Source organism: Columba livia, chromosome 15 (assembly GCF_036013475.1).
Source record: "Columba livia isolate bColLiv1 breed racing homer chromosome 15, bColLiv1.pat.W.v2, whole genome shotgun sequence".
Taxonomy (NCBI): Eukaryota; Metazoa; Chordata; class Aves; order Columbiformes; family Columbidae; genus Columba; species Columba livia.
The window spans coordinates 7,711,649-7,735,567 of record NC_088616.1 but is presented as its reverse complement, the minus strand read 5'-3'; the positions used below and the strand labels follow the sequence as shown (position 1 = coordinate 7,735,567).

Here is a 23,919-nt window from a genome sequence, read left to right as displayed (position 1 = left end):
AAGGGTCACAGGGATGGGAACGCTGGTCCAGATCCCCTCTGTCTCCTCCAGAGCCCCCCCATGCAGCCCCAGGGAGGGTGGCAGGAGTCTTTTGCCTCCCGGTTTGGCACCCCGATGGCTGTCGCCTGGGTGGGTGATGTGGGGTGCCGGCATGGTGGTAGCCCCTTGTCGTGCAGAGCCCTGTGCAGACAGAGTGGGCTGTCAGGGGCCACATAGCCTTGGGAAAAGGAGCAGGTGGCCAAGGGGACAAAGCTAGAGGTGGCACAGGGACACAGCACATGATGCAGATTGCACTGACCCCAACAGTGAGGAAACCACAAGGACAGAGACAAGCCGTGGGAAAACCCCAGGGCCCCCCAGTTCTGGTCACGCTGCCTTCCCAGCCACCCCACGTCCTCACAGTGTGGAGGGAGCGAGTCTGTGCTCATCCACAGCTGCTCTGCTCCTGTCCAGACAGGTGAAGGGCAGGTGAAGGTGGTTTTCCTATCAGTAGAGTGGGTGGAGGAGATTTAAGGGATGACTGAGTCGTCTCTGAAAGCCCCTGGGGACCCTTCAAAGAGTAGCAGCAGAGCCTCCCCAGGTTCCTATCTCCAGCTTTAGCTGATGCGGACAGAGATGCTGTCGTGCTGTAACAGCCTTGCTAGAAGAAGATGCAATAGCTATTAACACAAAGAATGGTTGGTATCACTCAATACCCCATCATGGTGGCCAAGTAGCAGAGAAGGATGGGCACAAGATGGAGGCATATGGCTTTGGAGGTGTCACCACAGCCATGCTGCTGATGCAGTTTGACTGGGAGTTTTGCTGTTTTCCTCCTTTGTGGACAGTTAACCTTTTCTCAAGGTGACAGGTGCTTTCTGTATGAGTGTGTAATTCCCAAATGGCTTCTGAAAAGCAGCTTTACTGGAAGACTTTGAATCTCCTGCAGCACCCGTGGAAACAAAGAGGGATGAGGCCCCAGGCCCTGCTCAGTCCCACCCGGACGCACTGGCCAGGGCTGCCCCTTGCAGATGGTGCCACTTAAACTTTGCTATTTTGCTGTGATTTTTATTTTTTTCCTTTCTCTGTTACCATCGGCAGCGGAGCGTGATTCACGGGAGCTCAGCGGCTCACTGTGCAGACTGAGCTCCAGATGGTCTCCCATGTCTCGCCCTGCCCCGCCTAGCTGCTGTCTCACTGCCGCTTGCAGCCTGGCTCCTCTTCCCCCAGCTGCTTCTGATTCCAGGTAAAGAATCGATTCTCCTCTTTCTCTTGCATCTCTCATCCTACCTGTTCCCCTGTGGAGGTTGCTTGCGAGGTTGCTTTGGCCATACCCTGTGTTTGCCCCTCTCTCTACAGGCTGACATTGCCACGTGGTGGCTTTAGTGTGACTGGGGACAGTGGGGAGGCAGCATCTCAGCTGCCTCATCCCCCACTACAAATGGATGTGGAGCCAGGAGGATGCTCAGTGGTTCAGAAAGCTCCTGTACAAAGTATCCTGAAGAGATGAAGACTTCTGTCTCAGCAGACAAACTGTGAGAAGCTCCTCCATTCCTTCCATACATCACCGTGCCATGGGGCCAGAGCCAGTGCTAGCTCTCCCAGGATTGCATTCTGCTCCACACAGCCATAATGTGGTCCTGGGACACCTCTGGAGGGTGTTTCCAGCCATGTCGCTCACCCCAGACTCAGGTGCTTTATGGCTTTGCCCTGCAGACCTCCCTGCATGAACCCATCTAATGCCAGCAGGAACACGGGGTGGGCTCATCCCATAGCAATGCTGAATTTGGGGGAGAGCCCAGAGCTCCAGCGTCCAGGTGCAGGAGTTGGAGCTACAGTTCCCTGGAGAGAGACTACAAAACTCCCAGAATCATTGCCCTGTGCAGTCCCTGGTGGGGACAGTTCTGGGGTGAAGGGTCCATCTGGAAGGGATTTGCTTGCTGGTCCTTTGAATGGGACATGAGGAACAACCTGTTCCTCTCCATATTGATGCATCTTGGGCAGGGTCTCCATAGCGACTGCAGTGCTTGTGGCTCAGCTGGAGCCGGATCCTGACATGTGGGGTGCTGCAGAGCCGGTCACAGGCACGGGGAGGGTGGTTGGGACAACATCCAGGTCCAAGCATTGCATCCCCACTTGTCCCTGTCCAGGGACAACCCCCATGTTTGAGAGGGATGCTCAGGCACTTCCCATCAGCAATTTTGCAGTCAGACCATGTGCATCTCCATCCTCCTCTCAGCTGTAATGCTCACAGCCCATCAGCATGTGATGGTGATTTTAGCACCTTGATCTGTGCTCAGCTAGGCCCCAGCAGCTCTGTAAGAGACACAGCTGCTTGAAACACCTTCCTAGTTCCTTGTACAATGGGTAAGACCCTGTAAGACCACCACCACCTCACTGTACAACAGCTGCTGGGATGCTGGCTGTGCTGCATGGCTGTCACCAAGGAGACAGACTTGATAAATGTATATGTTACAGGCAGGGTTCACCATTAGAGATGAGGAAACTGCCCCTGAATGGCCTCATGCATTGAAGGTGTTGGTGCCTCTCTGGCAACCTGAAAGCTGCAGGGGTGCTCAGGGAGAGGAGAGCATCCTCCAGCATCCTCCGTCGCTGTCACCATGGGCTAGATGTCCAACCAGACAACCACGCAGGGCTAAGTCCCTTTCTCCAAGGACTGTTACCAGGCTTACCAGCAGAAATGTCCTGAAAGCAGGTTTCCTTTTACATAGCTGTTATTGACAGAGAAATTCAGATGTGTGTAGTATTGTAGGCTTCACTAATTGTGCTGTTTTTCTTCCCGTAGAGAAGCGATTCGTGGAACAGAAATGCTAATCAACACATCCTGACTTGCAATTATTCAGTGAACTTCTCAGAAAAGCCTTCCAGACTGTTACCAGGTAGAGAAATCCAACAGCATGCGAATGCCCACGAACCCACGTGAGGAGGGACATCACTCATTGCAGCTGATCAATTCTGTACCGCTTGCTCTGGACTTGGGGGGCTGCTGTAAGCTCAGCCACACCAAAGGCTCTTGTATATACTAAAAAGCAAAGTATTTTTAATATCAGCAGATGGTGCTGTCAAAGATAGCTGCAAAAATGCAGCCCAACAAGACACGGAGGCAGACTCAAGTGAGCACAGAGCCATTTGCCCTGGGGTTTGCTCTTTTCAGAAGCTGTTGCCTGCACCCAGCAGAGGCTGTTTCTTGCTTGAACCTCTCTGATTGAGGAGAGAAATGACCCTGAGTTTTGTCCAGCCATAGAGTGTTTCCTCTTTCTGATGAGCAGCGGTTTGGGGCGGGTCTGACCTCTGATACAGAGCAACAGCTTAATTAACTTCTGGGAGACATCAAGTCACTACAGCCAACAAGGACATCACCACCAACTTCATGGGGCTGGACCATCATGCTTCACCTCTGGGAGATTTGCTGCTTTGGGGCTTATTCCTGCAAAGACAATGAGAAATGTAGCGTTCAGTACTACATTATATGCTTGAGCTACAGTCTTTTTTACAATATGATTATAAAGAGATTGATAATATGTCAACCTGTCCATAGCCAGAAATCAGCTGAGCATCACTGCCATCACACCCATTTATGACCAGGTATGGGATTTTCTAGAGAACAGGCTGCTTGAACATTAATTCCCAATAAATGCTTGTTTCAAAAGCTACTGGGGGATAAAAGATTTTGGAAGGATGGGGAGAGATGTTCTTTTCAAGTAGAGAAGAAAGAAGCTTGCAACTCATGTCCTAAGAGATGCCTTGGAGGGTGCCCCAATCCAGCACCTTGCACAGGTCATACAGGACCTGGAGCTCTGAGCTCAGGGTTTTGCACAGTGTTTGCAGGACAGGAGTATCCCGTTTCCATCCCCTCAGGCAGCAACAGCCCAAGGATCCAACGCCATCCACTGTTTCACAGGAAAGGTCACTCCCAAGCCAGTGCTTCAGTGTGGTGTTGCCACATGCTCATGATAAATTACTGTTCCCAGCTCATAAAGGCACTATTGAATTTGGCACTTACTCAGAGAAATCCTCAGCAGATGCCGTCCTTCCAGAGAGCCCCAGGCGGGCAGTTTGCTGGGTCTGTATTTAAAGTCGACCAAGTCTCTTCAGTTTCTGTTGTGTTTCTCACCTTATTTAAGCAGGAAGGCTTAAATGATAAGATCAAGAACTTCTCTGAAAATCATCTATATTCACATCCTGCCCTGGAGCTGGACTCTTTGTACCCGTCCTCTGCCGAAGGGCACGGCTTGCCCTCTTCCATATGTAAAGCTTTGACTGGCAGCACAGCATTCTTATTGCACGTCAGGGTCACTATATCCTCCACATCAGGAACCCAAGGAGCAGAGAAGGGGCTGTACCTTTTATTTCCTTCCTGCCTATTTGCAGCTCAGTTGCATCTTCTTTTTAGCACCTGTTTAGGCCGAATTGTGCCTGATCTATCACCTGCCTGTCTTCTCTTTCTGGCCAGACTGGTGGTGTAGCCACATCCAGAGGAAGCAGCATCTCCTTTTCACCTGCTGGTGTGGAAATAAGGGTACAGCTGTTTGGCAAAATCAGAGGGAACATGAGCAGGTTTCCAGGCTCATGGTTAAGGTGATGCTGTGCCAGATCTGGGCAGGAGACAGGTTGTTCTCCAAAAAGTTTAAGAGGAAGCTGAACAGTCTGTCAGGGGGCAGGTGGCTTGAGGTGGGACTGATGGGCTCTGGAAGCCCAGCTCCTGGCTGAGATGTCAGGATGCATCTTCTCCTCCAGCATCCCACTGCAGCTTTGAGACACTGCAGCCTGCCAGGCACAGTGCTGTATCGCAGCACGCTTGGATGTTCAGCTTCAACTTGCTGGGAAAACTCTCTCCTTCTTCTCACTTCGGGAAAAATTAAGTAAGAAAGTGACTTGCTGGCTTTCCCCCCTTCTTAGCAGTTCCTCGCATGCATTACTGCATCAATCTCCTAATTACCTGGCAGGCTGGGCTGCGTTCTGCGGTTTGTGGAGGGGCTGCTGTTTGCTGCCCCTCTCCTCTCTTGATATTTGAGGGATAACGGCTCCCCTGCTGAAATCCAGCTCTCCTTTGAGGCTCCAACATGAAGAGCCTGGGCATATGCTGTTCTTTTGGGCTCTTTCTGGCATCAGATTTCTGTGGGTGTACAAAAATCTGGAGCTTTGGGTTGTGTCTATCTAAAGGTATCGATAGGTGCTATGACCTGGGCTGAAAACAGCCCCTTGGATTTTTGTGTGTTACCAGGGCTGCCTGTGTATTCCTTTCCCTCTGATGCTGGAAGGGCCAATTAATTGGTATATAAAGTCAAGGCTGTGTGGTGCCCCCGTTATTGCTCCTTCCCCACTCACTCCCATTTCTGCTAGTGCAGGGAAGCTCTCCAGGAGCACTGGAACAGACTCTGTGCCTTCTGACTCAGCAGCTTCTGTCTTCAAGGAACTTTCCTGTAGAAGACCATGAGGAGATTTTTATCACTCAGATAGTGTCTGGGCTCCTTTCTGCTGGGAATTGCCAGCACCAGGGACTTGCACAACTCACCTGGAGGGTGCCACGCACAGGGGAGCACCCATGTGCAGTGATGGGGTATTAGCAAACCCATTTACTGGTGAGGGGCAGGCAGATGTGACCACAGATTCTTGCTCTGCAGCTTTCCCACCCTGGAAGCAATCCTTCTGTGATTCAAGCTGGGTCCTGGGTCCACTGGTAATGTGATGTATTTTCTGAAGCTCCAGCAAAGAGTTATTCTGGATGTACATATCACCTCTGCTCATCAAGAGGCACAGACATCCTCATCATGAGGTTTTTTTCTGATGTGACCAGAGATCTTCCAACAGCTTAGTGGCTGATGAAGGTGCCCAGGCTGCAGACAAAACAATCTATCACTTGCCCAGGGAGCCAGAGATCCTCGTTACCTAACCAAGAGGGGATAATAATTCCCCAAATCCCATAATATCTGCAGTGCAATAGCTTTTGCTTCAACAGCAAAGAGGTTATGAGGTCTCCCGACATCCACCATACGCTCCAGACAGCTGCTGGGAGTGACGCTGAATTAATCTAAGAGGGATAGCTTCCTCTAGGCTTGATTTCACAGCTGAGTGTTTTTTTGCAATAGAAAAAGGTAGTTATAAGAAAGGGGTTATTTCCAGATGAGGCACATCCATGCTATTGCTCATCTTTTCCTCGTGATTGTACTGGGCTTGGTCTGGTGGGGTTCCTGCTGGGGGATGAAGCTGGGGGTGGGATCCCTTTGGCATTGCCGAGAGCCACGGTCCCATGGGAGAAGTTGGCAGTGCCAGGCCTCCCCAGCCACCATCGCCCACCTGTCTGCAGGTAATGGTGTTACTTGGGTCGCAAAGTCTTCCGCTGCCTCACCTGTGCCCAGTACTACCCCAGCGACCTCCCGCTTCCTCTTGCAGCTCTCCCACTGCACCCCAGCCCCCACCTGCAGCCCCTCCGTCGCATTCACTCCAAACTCTTCCTTGTCACAAACCTGGTTTTAGATGTACGGAACCTAAAGCAGCTGCTCTCTCCTTTTTAACAGCGCAACACTTCATTCTGCTGTTGAGATCGCAGGTTTCTGCCAGCACAGAACATGAAATTGCTGGACTTACTCAGCCTCAAGGTCTATTTATCCAAGACCACGACTTCCCCTGTGATCTGGGATTCCTGGAGTGGCTGTTTCACCGATGACAGTTTAACACTGAAGCAGAGCTGAGAACAGAACATAAACCCAGCTCCCAGCACTTCAAGACTTCCATTGCATGCAGTTTGATAAATCTGAAAGGGTTTTAAGCAAACTGTTTCTTCTCCTGCCAGCATAAATAGTTGTGCTTGTTGTTTAAACACTAATCTTATTTCTGCATTTCCCTTTGGACTCTTCCTCTCCCTTTTTCAGAGGACATGGCTCCTTCCACATCCCCCTGTGGCCACCAGCAGGGCTCTTGCTGGCTGAGCAGCCACTGGCTTCCCCCGCTGTGGTGGTCCCCAAGCCCACTCAAGGCTGCATGGTGGGGCTGAGGACACTGACCTCCATGATCCCACCAGCTACTGATGGAAAGCAGCACCCTGACAGCAAGGCAGGAGGAGGGAAAGACACACTTGGGGTGAAAACTTGGCAAAGGTGGCACCTTCACGGGTAAGGAGGACTTGGGATAATCCTAGAAGAGCTTTCGTTTCCCCTCGTGTCCCTAGTTTTGATGGTGGTGCCCAAATGATGATTGCAATTAGTTAAATAACATAGTTCTGGCAAGGGCAGAGCCTGGAGAAGGGGACCTTGCCCAGAAGGGTTTGCTGCACCCTGGTGCTGTGCAGGACTTGTGCTCCTCAGCTGTGACAGCAGCATTTTGCTTGGTGACCTTCATCAAAAAGGGCAAGCTAAGTGGTGACAGTGCCCTTCCAAGACTATTTTGACTCTTTGTCCCCTTGGCTGGTTGTTCACTGTACCTTTCCCTCCAGGTAGGTCAAGAGCTGAAATGTTGGTGCTGTGGAAAAACACATACAAATTTTTCCTGAGAAAAAAATCCTTTTTGGATCCCTTTGCCCTGTACTGAAGATGATCTGGATTTTCAGCTCCCAGGGACACAGGGAATGCCGTGTTGTCTATAAATCAAGCTGTGCCATGCCATCTTAAATCAGACACCTTGAAATTAGGCAGATTCTGGGAAATAAGCACATAGTGCTGGCTTCAGGCATGCCAAATGGCACTCAGCTTTGGAGGGAGCTAATGGAGAGTGAAAATATAATCTTGTTTTTCACTGCATATAAATGAGAACCCAGTCTCTCCTCTCCTGACCTGTGAGACAAAGTCTGCAATAGATCTGGAAACCTACTTGCTTGGAGATGTTTTTTTATCCTAAGTAGCTTCTCTTGTTTATCTGCCGAGTGATCAAAGGGCGGGTGTTGATTTATTACCCCTTCTGCTTGATACATGGGCTGCTGCTTATCCTGTGTACCACACTCTGCTCTCAGAGCTCTTCTTGAATACCAGTGCGTTAGCAGGGACGGAGCTGCTCTGCAATGTAATTACAGGGAACGTGACATTCCTGGATATTTTTCTTCCCCAGACACAAAGGCTCCAGGTTTCCCCGCGCTCCTCAGCACAGGGCTGAGCTGAGAGTTGATGTTACACCAAGAGGGAAGGAAGAAGGCTGCTCATCAAACTCTCTGCCAATGCAACACCAAGGAGTTCGCAAGCTGAGCCAGTCCTCAGCTGCAGAGACCTTGGATCACGTGGATGGGTAGAGCAAATGTTGTTGAAAACATCTTTTAGGTGAAAATTAACGTCCCACCTGGGTAATGGGGAGGCTCTGATTAGAGGAGCAAAAATTGATGCCCAACTTGCAAGCAAAAGCAGAAAGTGGATACAAACAACTCATCATGAGGTGTCTGTGTGACACTTCAATATACCAGCCAAATTAAAATCTCATGCCCCTCTGAGCAAATTCCTCTGGCAGATTCCCTTCCCTTCCCTTCCCTTCCCTTCCCTTCCCTTCCCTTCCCTTCCCTTCCCTTCCCTTCCCTTCCCTTCCCTTCCCTTCCCTTCCCTTCCCTTCCCTTCCCTTCCCTTCCCTTCCCTTCCCTTCAAGCTATAAAGGGGCTATTTGTAAAGCTAATACCCTCCTGCAGCATTTATCTAACAAGTAGCTTGGGAAGCAACCCAGCACAAACAGGTTTTATTTTCTCAACCATCAAGAGGACCACAGTCTTATTTTATTTTTAACAGTGCCTGAAAGGTGACTATATAGGAGTATATTGAAGCACACAATGACTTCGCACAAGGGTCTCCTGGGATGTAAAAGAAGCTTGAGGCCTTTTTACACCTTTTTCCAACAGGGAGGGCACAGGTGAGTGTTGCTCTACTTTGTGCTTGAGGAATCTCAAGTATAACTGATACTCTCCATTTTATTTTTCTTGATTTAAAAAAAACATTAGAGAAATCAGAGTAAAAATCACTTGCTTTCTCAGTTAATCATATTTTCAACAGCTCGTTATGTCCTAGTCCTGCCATCCCTGAGACTGAGGACTGAATTTGCAGTGCAAGAATAAGCAGGTAAGACAACATCAGAGAAAGAGCAGGAAAATCCTGAAGATCTTTTTCTTTGCTTTGCAGGTTGTTTTACAGAAAGGCAACAGGCAGTGAGGGGACTTGGGTGCTGCTGGAGGGAGATTCCACCATGTGCTGCTGGGGGGGCTGCACTCAGCTGTTAAAAGCTCTTTTCCAGTTTGATGTGTAGATTTCTAGATGGATACCAGGGTGCAATTTTGAAGGAAACGGGTACAGGCTGTTCAAACACCCCATCAGGAACCGGGGTGCAGCCTGACCCAGGGGAGCTGGGCAGCATCGTGCCTGTGACACCAGCTTGGAGACAAAGCCCAGTCTCAGAAAAGCCTGGTTATCCACCCTGTTGTGTGGTCCCATTAGAAACTGACTGATTCTGCATCTTTGAGGGCAAAATCAAACATAGCTGCTCTGCTAACACACAGGACACCAGCTGGTGCGACAGGGGGAAGAATGATGGTTTATTTGCAACACGAATACAGCAGAGCTGTTGCTGGACGTGCACAGCAGACGCAGGGGCACAGGTGAGTGTCCAAGCAGTTTTATGATTCTGTTTTCCACCTGCTTCTGTGGTTCAGCCTGTCCCTGGGAAGGTGTTTTGGCCGCAATGGTGATGCCACTACCTGCCCTCGTATTGTCTCTTCCCAAACTCCCTGCCAGCATGGCTCACCTGGTCACTGCGCTAAGTTTCTTTCTAGATTTTAAGGCATCCAATTATGCAGCAGAGACACCACAGGTGCTCCTTGGGGTTTGCAACTGGCCTGTGGCACCCACTGTGTCCTCAGACACCTGGCCAGCGGGGTCCAGGTCAGCCTGGCTCCAGGTGAGTTCACCCCGTGGTAGCAGCATGAAACAACAGCTCTCCACAAAGCATTATTCCTTGTTACTAGAGGAAAAAAATGTTCTAGGACAATCTGCAAGGTACTGTAATGTAAGGGTGTGAGAATTTGACTTAAAAACACATGTGATAGCAACTTTAATGCCAAGCTCACAAAACAACCTGAGAACATTAGAGCACTAAAAAGAAAAAATGAAATATATATATATATATATATATATATATATATATATAACCTAAAGTAAAAGAATCTTTAATCTACAGGATGATGGCAACAAGAGTTCAGATGGCTGAAAGGAAGCCCACAGGGAAAGATTAATAGAGCTGATTATTGAGAACCTGGCAGGTACTGGGGTGGGGGGCATCCTGAAGGGCTGGGGTCACGCACAGCCCGAGCTGGGGAGCAGCTGCTACGGGTGCGACCAGCACTGCTGAGATGAGATGGGGAGAAGTGAAAAACTGCTGGCTGGTGGCCAGGAGTCTCTGCCCAGGAGATCGATAATGCTGTTTTAGATGTAAAGAGCGTTTGGTGAACATGGTAAGGAAAGGGGTCTCAACCTGCAAATTGTTAAGATTTATTTTGCTGGTCCTAAAATGGCAATAATGGGGTGAAGCAGCAAAAATCATGTATGGACATTGTAGGGTTTAGCTCCACAAATGGAGGGTGGGCAGATGTGATCAAATTATTCTTTCTTCCTGAAAAGAGAGAAGAGTTTCTTACAAGCAGAGGAGACTGGTGGGGTGCTACGAGGTCTGACCATCCTTGCAGTGAGGTGGCTTCTCCTTCCCTGTCCTTCCCAAATCTCTTTTATTACAGACCTCATCTCCTGCCTTGTTCCGGACACCGAGGCTCTCCCAGTGCACATCAAACTCAGGCATTGTTCTTGCTAAATTGGGAGCTGACACAGAGACATCAGGCTGATGTGATCTTAGAATGATGGACTATTTAAAAGCACGCTGTGCTAACCATGGTTACAGCAGCCAAAAGGGGCCTTACGGCACATAGCCGGGATCAATGATGCTCAGCTGCCTAAGTTAATGGTTTTTCAGTGAAATCTTTGATTAATGGATGCTCATGAGCCAAAGGATGACTTTACTTCAGTGGTGTGTTTGGGGATGGGTGGGAGCCAGAGAGTGAGGCTAAAAGGTGTTGGCAGAGTCTTGAAACCGGGATGGAGGCAGTGAATAGCATGAGATGATGCTGACTGGGATGTGGAAGGGTTTGCCTGGCCCTGCTTGCAGCACACGCGGTGCTTGTCAGCCCTAAAGTGAACCAAGGAGCCTCAAAATTCCTGTGTACAGCATCTGAAACAGGCAGAGGAGAATGTTTTTCCACAAGGTGTTAAATAATAACTGTTGCTTCTGTCATCCCCAACTGTGTTTCAGAGCAAAGCTGGTCACTGCAGGGGCTGCTAATTCCTTATCACCAGTGGTTCAGGCTGCAAGGTGGGGTCACCACCTTCTGCTAGAAACCAGCCTGAGAGGCAGTCAGTGCCACTGGATGCTCACGCGCTGCTCGGACAGTGTTTGCCAGCCCCGGCTGGGTTCCTCCTACACCTCTACCAGGCCCCCAGCAGCAGCTGTGGCTTCCTATAGCCCTAAAGAAATGAAATGTCATCTAAAAATATCAGAGGTTGGGATGGAGACCAGGCACTGCAGATATGCAATGAAGAGATTACCGTTGGTACTCAGAAGGCTGCAATGTCATCTGATAGGTGACCCACTGCCACAGAAAACTGTGCCAAAATGTTAGATTTTCTTTCCTTTCAAAAAAATTTTTCCACTTTTTGTAGTGATGAGTGTGGGAAAAGCCCCATCCCTCAAAAGAGGGAACTGGGATGTGGAATGGGGAGCTGCTTCCATGTAGGCTAGTCTGTGTCTCTGTGAAATGAGTAGAGATGTGGCATTTTTGCCTTTGAGTGCAGGTTTCTGGAGATGGGAATGTGGCAGGAGAGAGTCTTAGACCTCGCAGATGCGGTGTGAGCTCCTGACACAGCTATATGGCTGCAGTTTGGTCCTCTTTGAGCCCCTGTTTAGTTCAAAGCTACAGCCACTCTCCAGTTGGCATATTTGTGCTGCCTAATTTTAATATATAAATATTAATGATATTTATATGAAGTGAAAAGCTGAGGTAAACAGTATGCTGATGATTTATTTACTTTATTTTACAGCTTTGGCTTTCCACCCCATATTTCATCCCAGCTGCTTTTTGCCTGTCAGTCAATGTAACACAGCAGTAGAGCAGGGGAACATTTCCTTCCTTCTCTGCTCCCCCTGCCCAAGTTATTGGATGGCTGATACACTCTTGAACTAGTGAATTATTTAAGGTTTCCCATCTCATGGCTTTCTGGCATAGGAAACCCAGAGTCTTATCATGTCTCCTATTTTCTAATGTAACTATTTCATTTCAATATCTATTCTTTCTATGACTGATTGTTATTTCCTTGCTTTTGGTTATTTTTCCAATCACGTGGATAGAGTACTTGCTCAATATAGAGCCCAAGTGTGCATGTCTCATATATGCTTGAGCCGTTAGAACTGGAAAAATGCGGGCTGCTCTGCAAAACATCCTGAGACATCCATAGATCAGCCTGACATCTAGATTATTTTCAATTCATTCCACCCTGTGATATTGATGACCCTGTCAGTAAGAGCTGCAGCCGCTCTGTCCAGTGTTTCTGCAGACTCTTGTGGTCAGAGCTCCTCTTCCTTTAGGACATCTGAAACCACCACGTGTCAGCAGAGAAGCTGTCATACTGTTCTTACTTGATGCATCAACATGAAAACTGCTGTTGGTTATGTCTGTAGGGGCAAACTCAGGACATCAAGAGCCTTTAAGAAATTTGCTATGAAACTGCTGGCAGGATCAGTCAGTGTCAGTTGTGGGCAGGAGCTCATTGTGGTCTACAGCTTTCTCACAAGGGGAGAAGGGGCAGGTTCTGGTCTCTTCTGTCTGGTGACCAATGACAGCACCCAAGGGAATGGCAGGAAGATGTGCCAGGGGAGGTTTAGGTTGGACATTAGGAAAAAAGAGGGTGCTGGGCACTGGAACAGGCTCCCCAGGGAGGTGTCACAGCCCCAAGCCTGACAGTGTTCAAGAAGAGACTGGACAATGCCCTCAGACACACGGTGTGAACTGTGGGGTTGCCATTTGCAGGGACAGGAGTTGGAACCAATGGTCTTTGTGTGTCCTTTCCAACTCAGGACGTTCTATGATTCTAAGAGGCCATGTTGGCTGGCCTGGGCACACTGGTTTGTGCGGGTGTCTGTGGGGATGGACAATGAGCGCGCAGAGCTCTGGCTCTGATGACAGGCAGCCACGGGCAGTGTGGGCTGCGCCAAAGACCTCTTCTGCATTTCAGCGAGTGCTCACTACTGCAGGTACTGTCTGCATGGCTGTGGCACCCTGGATGCCCATCAGAAATGTGTGATCGTAGAGAAGGAAGGTGCTCCCGCCTGCCTTCCTGCTGGTCCGCACCCTCCGCTCGAGCTCAGCCCTGCGGTATCCGAGCACCGGGCAGAGCTGCATGCGGGGCTCCTGTCCTCCAAGAGATCGGAGTCCGTCCCTGCGGAGCAAGTGGAAGGTGGATGCGCTGACTCCAACAGGACGGAGAGCCAGGGACTCAGCCCCCGGGATGTGGCAGTGATGGGTTTATCTGCCAGGTGAGGGGGGACATGGATTTTCACATCCCTGGTGACTGTTGTGCTGTCCTACCAGGGAGCATGGCCTTCTCAAACCATAGCAGCCATGATTTAATGTAGCTAAGGTGCTATTAAGTGTCCTCCAAAAATAACTGGTGATGGCTCTTAGGTCTTGCTCCCTGAATAACACATTTAAGACCATGTTCAGCAAAGCTCCTCTCCTGGCTGGGTGTTGCCTTGGGCAGAGCGCTGGCGGGTGGCTGCTGTGCGACAGCAGGGAGTTGTGGAGTCCCAGGGCTGTCTCCCAGTGCACAAGGCACAGCCATGACATGCAGGTTGTTCCAGGCAGCGGGACCAACCGGCACCTCAGGGACAGCCATCATGCCACCATTGTCCCAGCAGACTCCACCACCCTGCAGAGCAAGGGGGAGGCTGAGCGCCCCACAGAGCCGCTCCCCTTTGGCACCCCGGCTGGTGAGAGTGTGTCCCGGGCAGAGCCAGCGCTGCCCCGGCCCGGGAGGTGCCGTAGGGGCCAGGGCCCTGCGCTTTCCGAAGGATTTTGGCCCCGCCGCTGCGCCGTAGCGCGGTTGCCATAGAGACGAGCGGCGCGGCCTAGTGCAGCGGCGGGTGGGGACCCGCGGGCTCCCGCGGCGATGTCGTTCCGCGACCTCCGGAGTGAGGAGCCTCGCTGAGGGGAGCGGGTGTGGGACGGGGGAACGGGGCGCGGCAGCCCCCGGTCTCGGCCCCTCTGAGGTCCCTCTGGGGCCTGCGGAGCGGCTCCGGGTCCTTTGGGTGCCCCAGCGGCCGAGCGGGTCCCGCTTTGCTTTTAAGTTTTGCCCGGTGGTTTCACTCAGAGATCCGGGAGGCAGCGCAGGCGGGTGAGGGGCGCTTGGGATGTTACCGGCGCTTCAGCGAGGACTGGAGGAAACCCTGGGCTGGCAGAAATTGAGAAAATCGAAAAATTGAGAAAATTGACTGGCAGGCTGCGGTTTAACAGGGTGTAATAAGTGCCGAGGGCTGGGGTAGCACAGCTCCTGCAGAGTGGTAATCGCCCTACTCCATAGTTAACGTCATTTAAATGGTGGGGTTTGTAGTGAGAAACTGTTGTAACGTTGTTTCTGCCCAGTGAATCTCTTGTGAAAACCTCACCTTTTTACTCAGGCGTGTTCTCTGGTGAAATTATATATACATATATATATATATATATATATATATGTATATATATAATTCATTCATTCAAGATTTTCTGAACAGTACTTTGAACAGGGGTATCTAATGGTAAATTAACAGCACGCTGTGGGAAGCAGAGTTCTTGGTAATGTCCGTGTTGGGTACCTAAGAAGGAATCCCCGCTCTTGCATGTTTTTCAGATTTTACTGAAATGATGAGGGCGCTGGGGTATCCCCGACTCATATCTATGGAGAATTTCCATACCCCAAACTTCAGACTTGTTTCAGAAGTGCTTCTCTGGCTAGTGAAAAGGTTGGTGACTGAGCTAACAAATGTTGGGGCTTATCCTGGGACACAATATGTATGTTTGGAGATGGTGGTTTGGTGTGAAACTGTAGTAAGAAGTTTAAAGAGGAACGTGATGGTGTTTACTCATTCTTTTGAGATCTATTATTCTGAATATTAGATAGAAGATATGGTAGTTAAGTTTGCAGGCTTTTAGTTTGGTTGTAGAAATGTGTTTTAATAGCTGAAATAGGAAATAGAATTACTCGGTCCAGGCAAAAACTCTATCCTGAAGGTGGACATGTTCATTCAAAAGTAGCTGTATCTCTTTCACGTACTCTACAAACCCTGTTACCATTCTGCCTGTATCTGACCTTGTACCCCAAACAGGGTGATGACAGTGAGAACCTCCAAGATACAGTTCATCCTTACCGTGTTGCTACAGTTGTTTTTGGTTTAACTTGGTATTGTCTAGCATCCATGCCAATTAAAATATATATATGTATATATATATATGTATATATATACACACACAGTAATCTACTCTCCAGTTCTTGTTTTACACCCACTTAACCCATTGACAGACTTTGATTAAATATTTATGAAACCTGATGTGCTAATCAAATGTTTTGTTTGATTTTTGCCTCCCAAATGAAGCAGTCTCTTTACTATTGCAAAGGTGTTTCTTGTCAGAATCTATGCCTGCTTCTTTCCACAGGTATGAACCTCAGACTGATATTCCTCCTGATGTGGACACAGAGCAGGACCGGGTTTTCTTCATTAAGGCAGTGGCTCAGTTCATGGTGGGTCTGCATTAGGAGTCGTGCTTAAGCACATTGAAATTCTGATTCTATATTAGCTTTTATGCTTTCTCTCTCAACCCCTTGCAATTTCCTTGCAGGGCATGTACTGTCTTCTTGTGCTATATTGTATGTCTTGTGCTGCTAGAAAGTTGAACAGGCCAGGGTGTGCTGCTACTGAACTCATGTAGAGTTATGCACATCTTTGCAGAATGGGGATCTAAACATCTAACGCTAAACCAATATTCATTGTTATCTCTTCATATTTATAAAAAGGTAATAGTGGAAGATACAGCTGTAGATATGAAATTTTTTGAAACCATTTAAATGGTTGTAGAAGAGATCCCATCATACTTATTGTTAACTTGGAATGCCTGATTCTTTTGTATGCTTGAATAATAATAACTTGTGATGTTTTCATTAAGATGTAGAGTCATATATTGGTATACTCTTGTATGAGCCTTCTCACTTACTAGATTGAGTCATATTTTTCTCAGATCATTTTTTTACCAAGTTACACATGAGCATACTTGAATTGGGCCATCAGCTTTTTTAGTCTCATGGAATAAAACATTGTCCTTTGTATCATTCTTGTTGTTTTGATGCAGCATGAGCCTTTCCTGTTATAACACACTTATATAGCACTCTTAATCAGGTGCAAGAAACTCAATGGATCTGGAAGCAATGGAAATCTTTTTGACTTTTAAAAATATATTGAAATGACATTCTAACCAAGCCAGCTCTTTACCTTCTGATTTTTTATGATGTCCACCATAAATTTGCTTAATTTTAATATGTTCAGAGCACGATACACTGCTGTACATAACATAACTGTACATAACTTTTGAGTCCTGTGGCATCATAAGATGTCATGAACAAATGTATTTTGTTCAGAGGGATTTCCCTCCTACAAATCAAGTGTGTTTTGAAAGGACAAGTGTGGAAGCAAAAACAATGTTACATGTACTTTTTCCCTTTAAAAGCTGATTTAATCTAAAAATATCCCACGGGTTTTGAAGAATTACATAATATGATTCAGAAAATGCAATGAATTGAAATTTCATTAAGTATCCTGTACTTAGTCTTGGTTAATATTACAAGATAATATGGGGATTATTGTAGGTTTTCAGCATTTTCAGAATGAGAAAAGCTTGTAGACATTTCCTTAATAATTCACTGTCTGTGGAATCCACAGTTATCTTCTCCAGTTGCTAATAGCTTTGTTCATCCATAGCCAGATGTGAGATTTGATGGAGACAGATTAATCTTAGATGAGAATATCAGGATGGATTAATCATCATGAAATATGACTTGAATACAGTTCTCCTTTACTGAACAAGGAGTGAAGATGTGTTAATTTTTTACCAAATGATGTATTGCTATGTGTTACTGGTAGTCTGAGAACTTACCAAATGCCTCCTTTTCTGACCTAGAAGTTCTTGAAGTGTCTGCAGGATTGTCTTATGTGCTGCTTTAATCATTTGCTCACCTAGAACTGCCCTAGTCTATGTGGATCAATATGTGGTTCCTACTTGAGCCCATTTGGATCCAAATTTGAGGTAGAGTGCAGCAAAAAGCTTCTGATGAGTTTAGTCTCATAAAAATGCATTCATGAAAACGTACTTAGCAAACCAAGATACCAAACTTTTTGCACAAGGCAGGCATATTTGTTTTTTAAGAAGTGGTGGGAGAAGTGTCCAATGAGATATCTGCTAATAATCTTCTGTAGTGTTTCCTGGGAATTATCATGTGTTCGATTCCCATTTCAGCTTGTGAGATTTAGAGCCACTACTTCAGTACCCAGGAGACTACCCTAAGTATTAAATGAGACAGAAAGATGAGAGCAGTCCTCATTCTTCATGTCTGGAATGTGCTGTTGTACAGAAAAGAATGTAAAATGTTTGGACTAGACAGGCTGAAGACTGTGACTCTGCAGCTGAAGGGCTGGAGCACTCGGCTGGGAGTTCTGGTTTTCCTCTGGGCCCTTTTTGCATCTCCATCACACCACCAAAATTTGGTTCGATGATAATAGTAAAGCAGATTCTAAAGTAAAGCAAACTTTGAGACTGCCATTCCTGCAGTGTATTACTATTTCTCTTTGCTATTGTGTTGTAATGATCTGATCTTCACAACAGACGGAAGTAATTTTTAATGATACTTTTAAACTCTGTAGAATAGGTGACTGTCTCAAGCTTTCCATACATAAAGTTACCTTCTTGAGTAAACAGTGTCATTATGCTGGTCTGAAAAATTTATGTACTTTTGTGTGTATTTCTTTTCTCTTTTTAAGTAGCCTTTGAGCAAAAGCAAACCAACGAAAATCCCTTTACTAGACATTGATTTTTCTCTCTTCGGGTTGAATGGAACTGAAATTGGAATTTCTGTCTTCAACAGCATCCTTTATGATGTGGTGTGTTAGCCTTTGTGTATGGGATGTTTAACAGATTCTGTCAGTTTAATGATCGGCTTCTCTTAAAGTTTAATACTTACTGTTTCTTTTCATTGTTTAGATTCCTTCTGCTGAAAGGGAAGGAAGGAGAACATTTCTGGCTTTCCACTTCATGTATTGGCTCATTTGAGGTCACACTGGTCAAATTTTTCAAAAGTGATTAGGGTTTTTTTGTACCATAAGTCTCATATTCCCCTGGATCAAGGTGTACAACATCAGTAACCTGTTCTGGAAGTCTTGACTTCACTTTTCAGCTGAGTTCCTGCCAGCAGGAAGCAAATGTAGACTCAGTTTCCTCTGCTGGGTTGAGATTTTGGGACCAGAGAGGCAAGAAGTAAATATTTATTGGAAATGGAAATCTGATGGTAAAGTCACAAAGTTCGACAATGCATATGAAGAAACATGGGCCAACAACTATTTGCTTTGTTTCCTTTGTCCCTTGAAAAGTTGCAGCTAAATCTATGTTTTGAGATGTGTCCCTTTCTCTTTTTAGTTTCACAGGAAATTTTCCTGCAGTCAGTAATTCAGTGAAGCTCAGTGCAGGGTGGGCAAAGCTTGCACCAGCCGTTTTAATATTGGAGTATTTTACCCCAAATTGAAGGTCTTGCACTGTCAGAGCCCCAGAGGGGTGTGAATTGCTTATGGTAACACTGGAATCCAGAACTTGCATAACACTATGAGTGAATTGTGGATAGATTCTTTCCGCCACACAGTATTCCTGAAGGATAAACATTTTATCAGAAATTTCATCTTAAAGATACTGAAAAGAAGATGCTAAGTCTTTTGGATACTTAGTTTTTGTATTCATAAGCAGTGATGAATTTTTATTTGCTTCCTTGTTTAGCCGTGGCATCAGAAACACTGCCTCAAAGTTTAACCACAAGTTTGGTGTTGGCTCCTTGTAGCTATTCCTTTCTAATATCATCTTGCCAGGAATTTCAAGAACAACATTTGCATCCTTTCTGTGACAGATGTATCATTTCTATTACGCTTTTTTTCCTTTTTTATTATTTTGAAGTATAAAAAATATAATATTATAATTTTTAATTTTTTTTCGTTATGGGTCCGTCTGTACTTTTCAGAGATGGAAGACAAGGGAATAAAATCACTAATATCGTAGCAGGGAAAAATTTGAGAGAAATAATAAAATATTCTGAAAGTACTGCTGGAAGACAAGACAGTTAAATTAGGATAATTGATCTTATTCTTGTAAATCATTAAGGGTGAAATTTACTTCTCTGCAGCACCATCAGAAGACCTGGGCAGCACTTACATTCTACTTATACTTAATTTGAATTTAAGTGGCGCGCAGGGTTTTTGCTGATCTTCATGCAGGAAAAAGTTAATGGATAGTTTGAGATTTTTTCATTCTGGCAATTATCTGCAAATATTCTGATATGAAGAAAGTGCACACGTTTCAGAAAAAAATCTTCTAGAAACATCAGTAATACGATGATGCAAACTCGTGTTTCCAAACAGGAAGATCTATTTCTTTAAAGCAGAGCATGATGCCCTCGAAAAGAGCTTTCGAGTGAAGTGTGAAGAGGGAAATGAAGATTTTGTTCTTTGTTAACATGATGAAATAATTCTTTCTTCCTGCAGGCTACCAAAGCTCACATAAAGCTCAACACCAAGAGGCTTTACCAGGCAGATGGTTATGCGGTGAAGGAACTGCTAAAGGTCACTTCTGTGCTTTATGGTGCTATGAATACCAAGGGAGTGGAACGTGCAGACGTGAATGAGGAAGACAGCAGCAAGTTCAAGTTTGATCTTGGCTCAAAAGTAAGGAAATCATGTACTCTTGTTTTGGGCAGGAGTTTTGTGTTAACTTCTGAAAAACAAATCAATTTTCTACCTGGAGCTTAAGTAGAAAATGTTCTCACGAGGGAGTAGGTATGGTTTTAACTCGTACTGTCTGTAGTTGAGGTTATATGCTATGATTTGTTTTAAACTCTGTGAATTCTCAACCAGAAGCAAAATGCAAGGCAACAGTGGTACAAAATTGGTTATCTTTGGTTTGGACTACTCTTGAAATTATAGAAATATTGGAGTAGGCTGGAATGAATACTATTTTCTATCTACTAACCTTCAGTTTTGAGGAGGTGGGTTTTTTTGTCGACCTGAAGTGGCTGGGGTTTCACCCAGAAGCCCATGTCTAAATGCTGCCTCATCTGGACCATTTTAAAGCCAAGAGGCAGGCTCACGCTCATTCTAGTAGACATCAGTACTATAGTAGATTTTCAGCCACTGTGCCGACCTCCTGTGCAATTTTAACATCAAAATGGGAATAATGTCATGGATTTTCTTTGTGATATTGGTGATTCTCTTTTGCTACTAATTGCTGTTGCTGTGTTTCCAGATTTCTGACTTGAAGGCAGCTAGACAGCTTGCTTCCGAAATCACCTCCAAAGGAGCAAGTCTGTATGACTTACTTGGCAAAGAAGTTGAACTAAGGGTAAGTACACGCTGCAGAGTGTATGGGAACTTGTGTTCCCCGGGCTCTGCAAAGGAAAAAAGTGAAAAAAAGTATCAGTAGTTCTTCTTAACAGCTGCGTCTAAAATGATGAGTTTGAAAGAATGTATCTGAAAGTTTGTATTTCCTTCCCACTCATATTCATACTTGGGTTGCATTAAGCCTGAGAGAACAGTTTGGCATCTTCTCTTTACCAGGAAATACCCTCTGCAGAACTGTTTGGAAATATAACTTTATATGTACATTTAATGGTGGGCATAGATATATTCTGAAAGATAAATGATTAATGGCATTAGTTTTCCAAGTGCAAGGCTCATTAGTTCTGTTACAGTAATTGAAGGCCTCATAAGCTGCAGGGTACATATTCTTCAGTTTAGTTGGAAAATCACAAGCTGTTGCTTGAAGTCACGGAAGTGTCCTGGAACACTGCCAGTAAGTCTTTCAATTATTTTCTTAAATGAATTATCTGCAATGCTGGAGGTTATTCATTTTCTGAAAACAGACATTTAAAGAAGGGAAACCTTTAAACAGTTCTAGTACTGGTTTTGGTAATCTTCAGATTTGCAATATCTGAGCTGTAGGAAGCGCAGCCTGTAGGAGCCGGAGACTGTGTGCCTTGACGATTAATGCTCCCAGATCCTTGTTTGATGAAGTACAAGTGTTTCAAAGGGTGGGTGATATACAGGGAACATTATCTGTGGAACGCTGCCTTTTCTGCTAGAAGTCAGCATGGTTTGCAGCAGTGTGAAAGGCATTAATTTTTCAAAAGGGAGAGAAAAGTGATAAACCAGTTTGATTCAACATACACGATTGTCACAAAACTGTTAATCGGTCACTTCTCATCTTGCATTCTTTGCATAATTTCTTGGCTTTGAAATAGTTTTCACAGAAATACTACCAAGCACATTAATATTTGCTTCGGAGCATTAAACCCTTTTTTTTCTGTGTACAGCATCCCTAAGTATAAAGCAACATTTTTTAAAAGTACTCAAACACTGGTTTGACATTCATCATTGTTTAATCACTTTAAATCAAGGCTCTCAGGAGTCCAGCTGCTTTTAGGACTGGGCCTTAGAAAAGGGACTTGCACAAGTGCACTGTGCTGAAAGCATGAAATGAAAAATCAAGAGATGAGTGAGTGCTTCAGTGCAGCCACTTCTCATTGGGCCCATTAGAAACCTTCAATGGAAGACTATTTAAAAGTGCAATTTCTGAAAGGACAGTATTTCTTATATACAGTAGTGGGCACATGTTTCTCATGGCATAATGACAAGATGGAGCTATCTAATCCTACATTGGTACACAGTTTATATTTTGCGAAAAGATTTAACAAATTGAACTTGTCTTTGCGAAATCCCGTCTTGGGAAAGATGACCTTTGTTTCTGTCTCAATTAACTCTGAGTTTGTATCCTAAAAGCACAAGGTGACAGTACCACAGCACAATGAGAACCTCCAAAGATCAGTGGGAGAGACTTTCCTGCTCTGTTCCTTATGATTTGTGACTGATTCCAGCCTTCTTCAATGATCTGTTAAACCCGAAGAACCCATTTTAGCCTTGTGTCTTAAATGCCAAGCTTGATACAAAAGCGTGTAACAAGTTTGAGACTTAAGGCTGCAGCAAAGTGAATACATTTCAGGTTAGAAGCCACAAGGTTGTTGTAACCAGTAGTTCTGTGGAATTTGTCAAGTTTTCCTTTTTTAATTATAAGCACGCAGCTCTGCCTTTCGCTTGAAGTATGAAGTTAACTCATCAACTGAGACTTGGAGACAAATGCTGCTGTTTTCTTCCCTTTCTGGTAGGTCTGCTGATGCCCATGTTAGTCAGTGGAGCTGCAGCTCTTGCTAAGTAGCCAGTGCTGAGGGCAGGAAGGAATTGCTCTTCATTTCACACGCCTTCCCCGGATCCTTCACTTACTCCACCTGTGACCTTGAACAAACTGTTTATTCCCTACATATCCTCTTGGGTAAATAAAGTAATGTCTGTAATTTTGTAGATTAAAGCTTTTAACAGGCAGATAAAGCGTTTCCCAGTCTGTGGAGGATAAATTTCTAAGTACAGGGTATTGCTATGAGGGTTACTGTTCTGTATGCACACAGTATGAGCTTGTTCCAAAACTGATGGAAGTCTTTGAGAATCTCTTTACTGACTTCAGTTTGTGGAATGTTTGAATTAAACTCTTAGGAGAGCCAAAGGCGTTTAGATCCAGCTGTGGAGCTGAGACAGTATTAGTTACAATGAAAAGAGCTGCCACTGAGGACATTGAACTTGGATCTCTTTATTGCCGTTTTTCTGATTAAAGAACCCTTCCTCCCTGCCTCCCCCTCGCACTGTTGCAGCTTGCTGCCTACTCCTTCTGTAGAGAGGTAGATCTGATTTGAGTGACGGCTGCATTATTCAGTACCCTTTGAAAGTTAACTACGAAAAATATTTTATTTGTAGCGTTGGAAACATTTTCCATCTGCCAAATGTTAGTTCTGGGTACCAGCTACTGCCTGGAGGAGGCTGATAAACTAATTTCCCTCATTTCCTGTGCTTTGGCTACAAAGTTGCCACACATCAGGGAGAGAAAAATTATTTATAGTGGAAATTTGTAGCCTGAAATGGCCAGAACTCTGGAGAATTGCCTAGTTTGTTTCAGATTTTTTTGAACTGCTCTGCTGCAAACCAAAGCCTAACCTCTCCGTTTTGAGAAAAAGGGCTTATTGCAAAGAAGGAAGCCACGTAAAACAGAAGCCAAAATTAAACCTTGCAATTGTAAGATATATTTGAATCACTACTATCCTGAATTTTAGATGGTTCTAATCATAGTCATGGTTATACGCTGTGTGGATATAACACTTGTGGATATGTGTTTTATGTAACAAATGATTTTGTAGTGAACTTCCCATTAGTATTCGGTGTGTAGACACAGTGTCAGCTACAAATGGATGGCACTTTTCTCCCTGCAGTTTGGGGACAGCACATTGATAATTTTGTCAATGAGCCGGACGATCTGAATTATTTTATCTCAATTCTAGACTGTTTTGGGAAAAAAAAAAAAAGGTTGGCTGGGAAGAAAATCACATTTGAACCATCTTTTGTATGTCACAGCATTTGTCAAAACCTCCGTGACTCTGCAAGAAGTTCCACTTCATTGGGCTAAATCAGAAACAGTGTCTTTTGACTAACTGATGAGATTTTGGTTGGTCATTATTCCTAACCTTCCTTCACGATACACAAAGTACG

At 45.6% G+C, this 23,919-nt stretch overlaps 1 protein-coding gene and 1 long non-coding RNA gene across 7 annotated transcripts in view; both read left to right on the top strand.

Annotated features, from left to right (window-relative positions):
• Window positions 1–551: 551 nt before the first annotated feature.
• LOC110360975 (uncharacterized) lies at window positions 552–6,775 on the top strand. Its single transcript, XR_010466334.1, has 4 exons — window positions 552–677; window positions 1,081–1,225; window positions 1,339–1,514; window positions 2,786–6,775. It is a non-coding gene; the product is annotated as an uncharacterized LOC110360975 (long non-coding RNA).
• Window positions 6,776–14,082: 7,307 nt separating this feature from the next.
• Window positions 14,083–23,919, top strand: part of CLUAP1 (clusterin associated protein 1) — a 55,746-nt gene continuing 45,909 nt past the window's right edge. For 2 of the 6 annotated variants that reach the window (XM_005505628.4, XM_021291869.2), the window contains exons 1-5: window positions 14,083–14,190; window positions 14,886–14,997; window positions 15,689–15,773; window positions 19,822–20,001; window positions 20,579–20,674. In XM_005505628.4, coding sequence (XP_005505685.2) covers window positions 14,169–14,190; window positions 14,886–14,997; window positions 15,689–15,773; window positions 19,822–20,001; window positions 20,579–20,674 — 495 coding nt within the window. In that variant the 5' untranslated portion in view covers window positions 14,083–14,168. Of the gene's footprint in view, window positions 14,394–14,885; window positions 14,998–15,688; window positions 15,774–19,821; window positions 20,002–20,578; window positions 20,675–23,919 lie in introns of all 6 variants that reach the window. The other 4 variants (XM_065030886.1, XM_065030885.1, XM_065030884.1 and 1 more) reach the window with 4 other exon arrangements.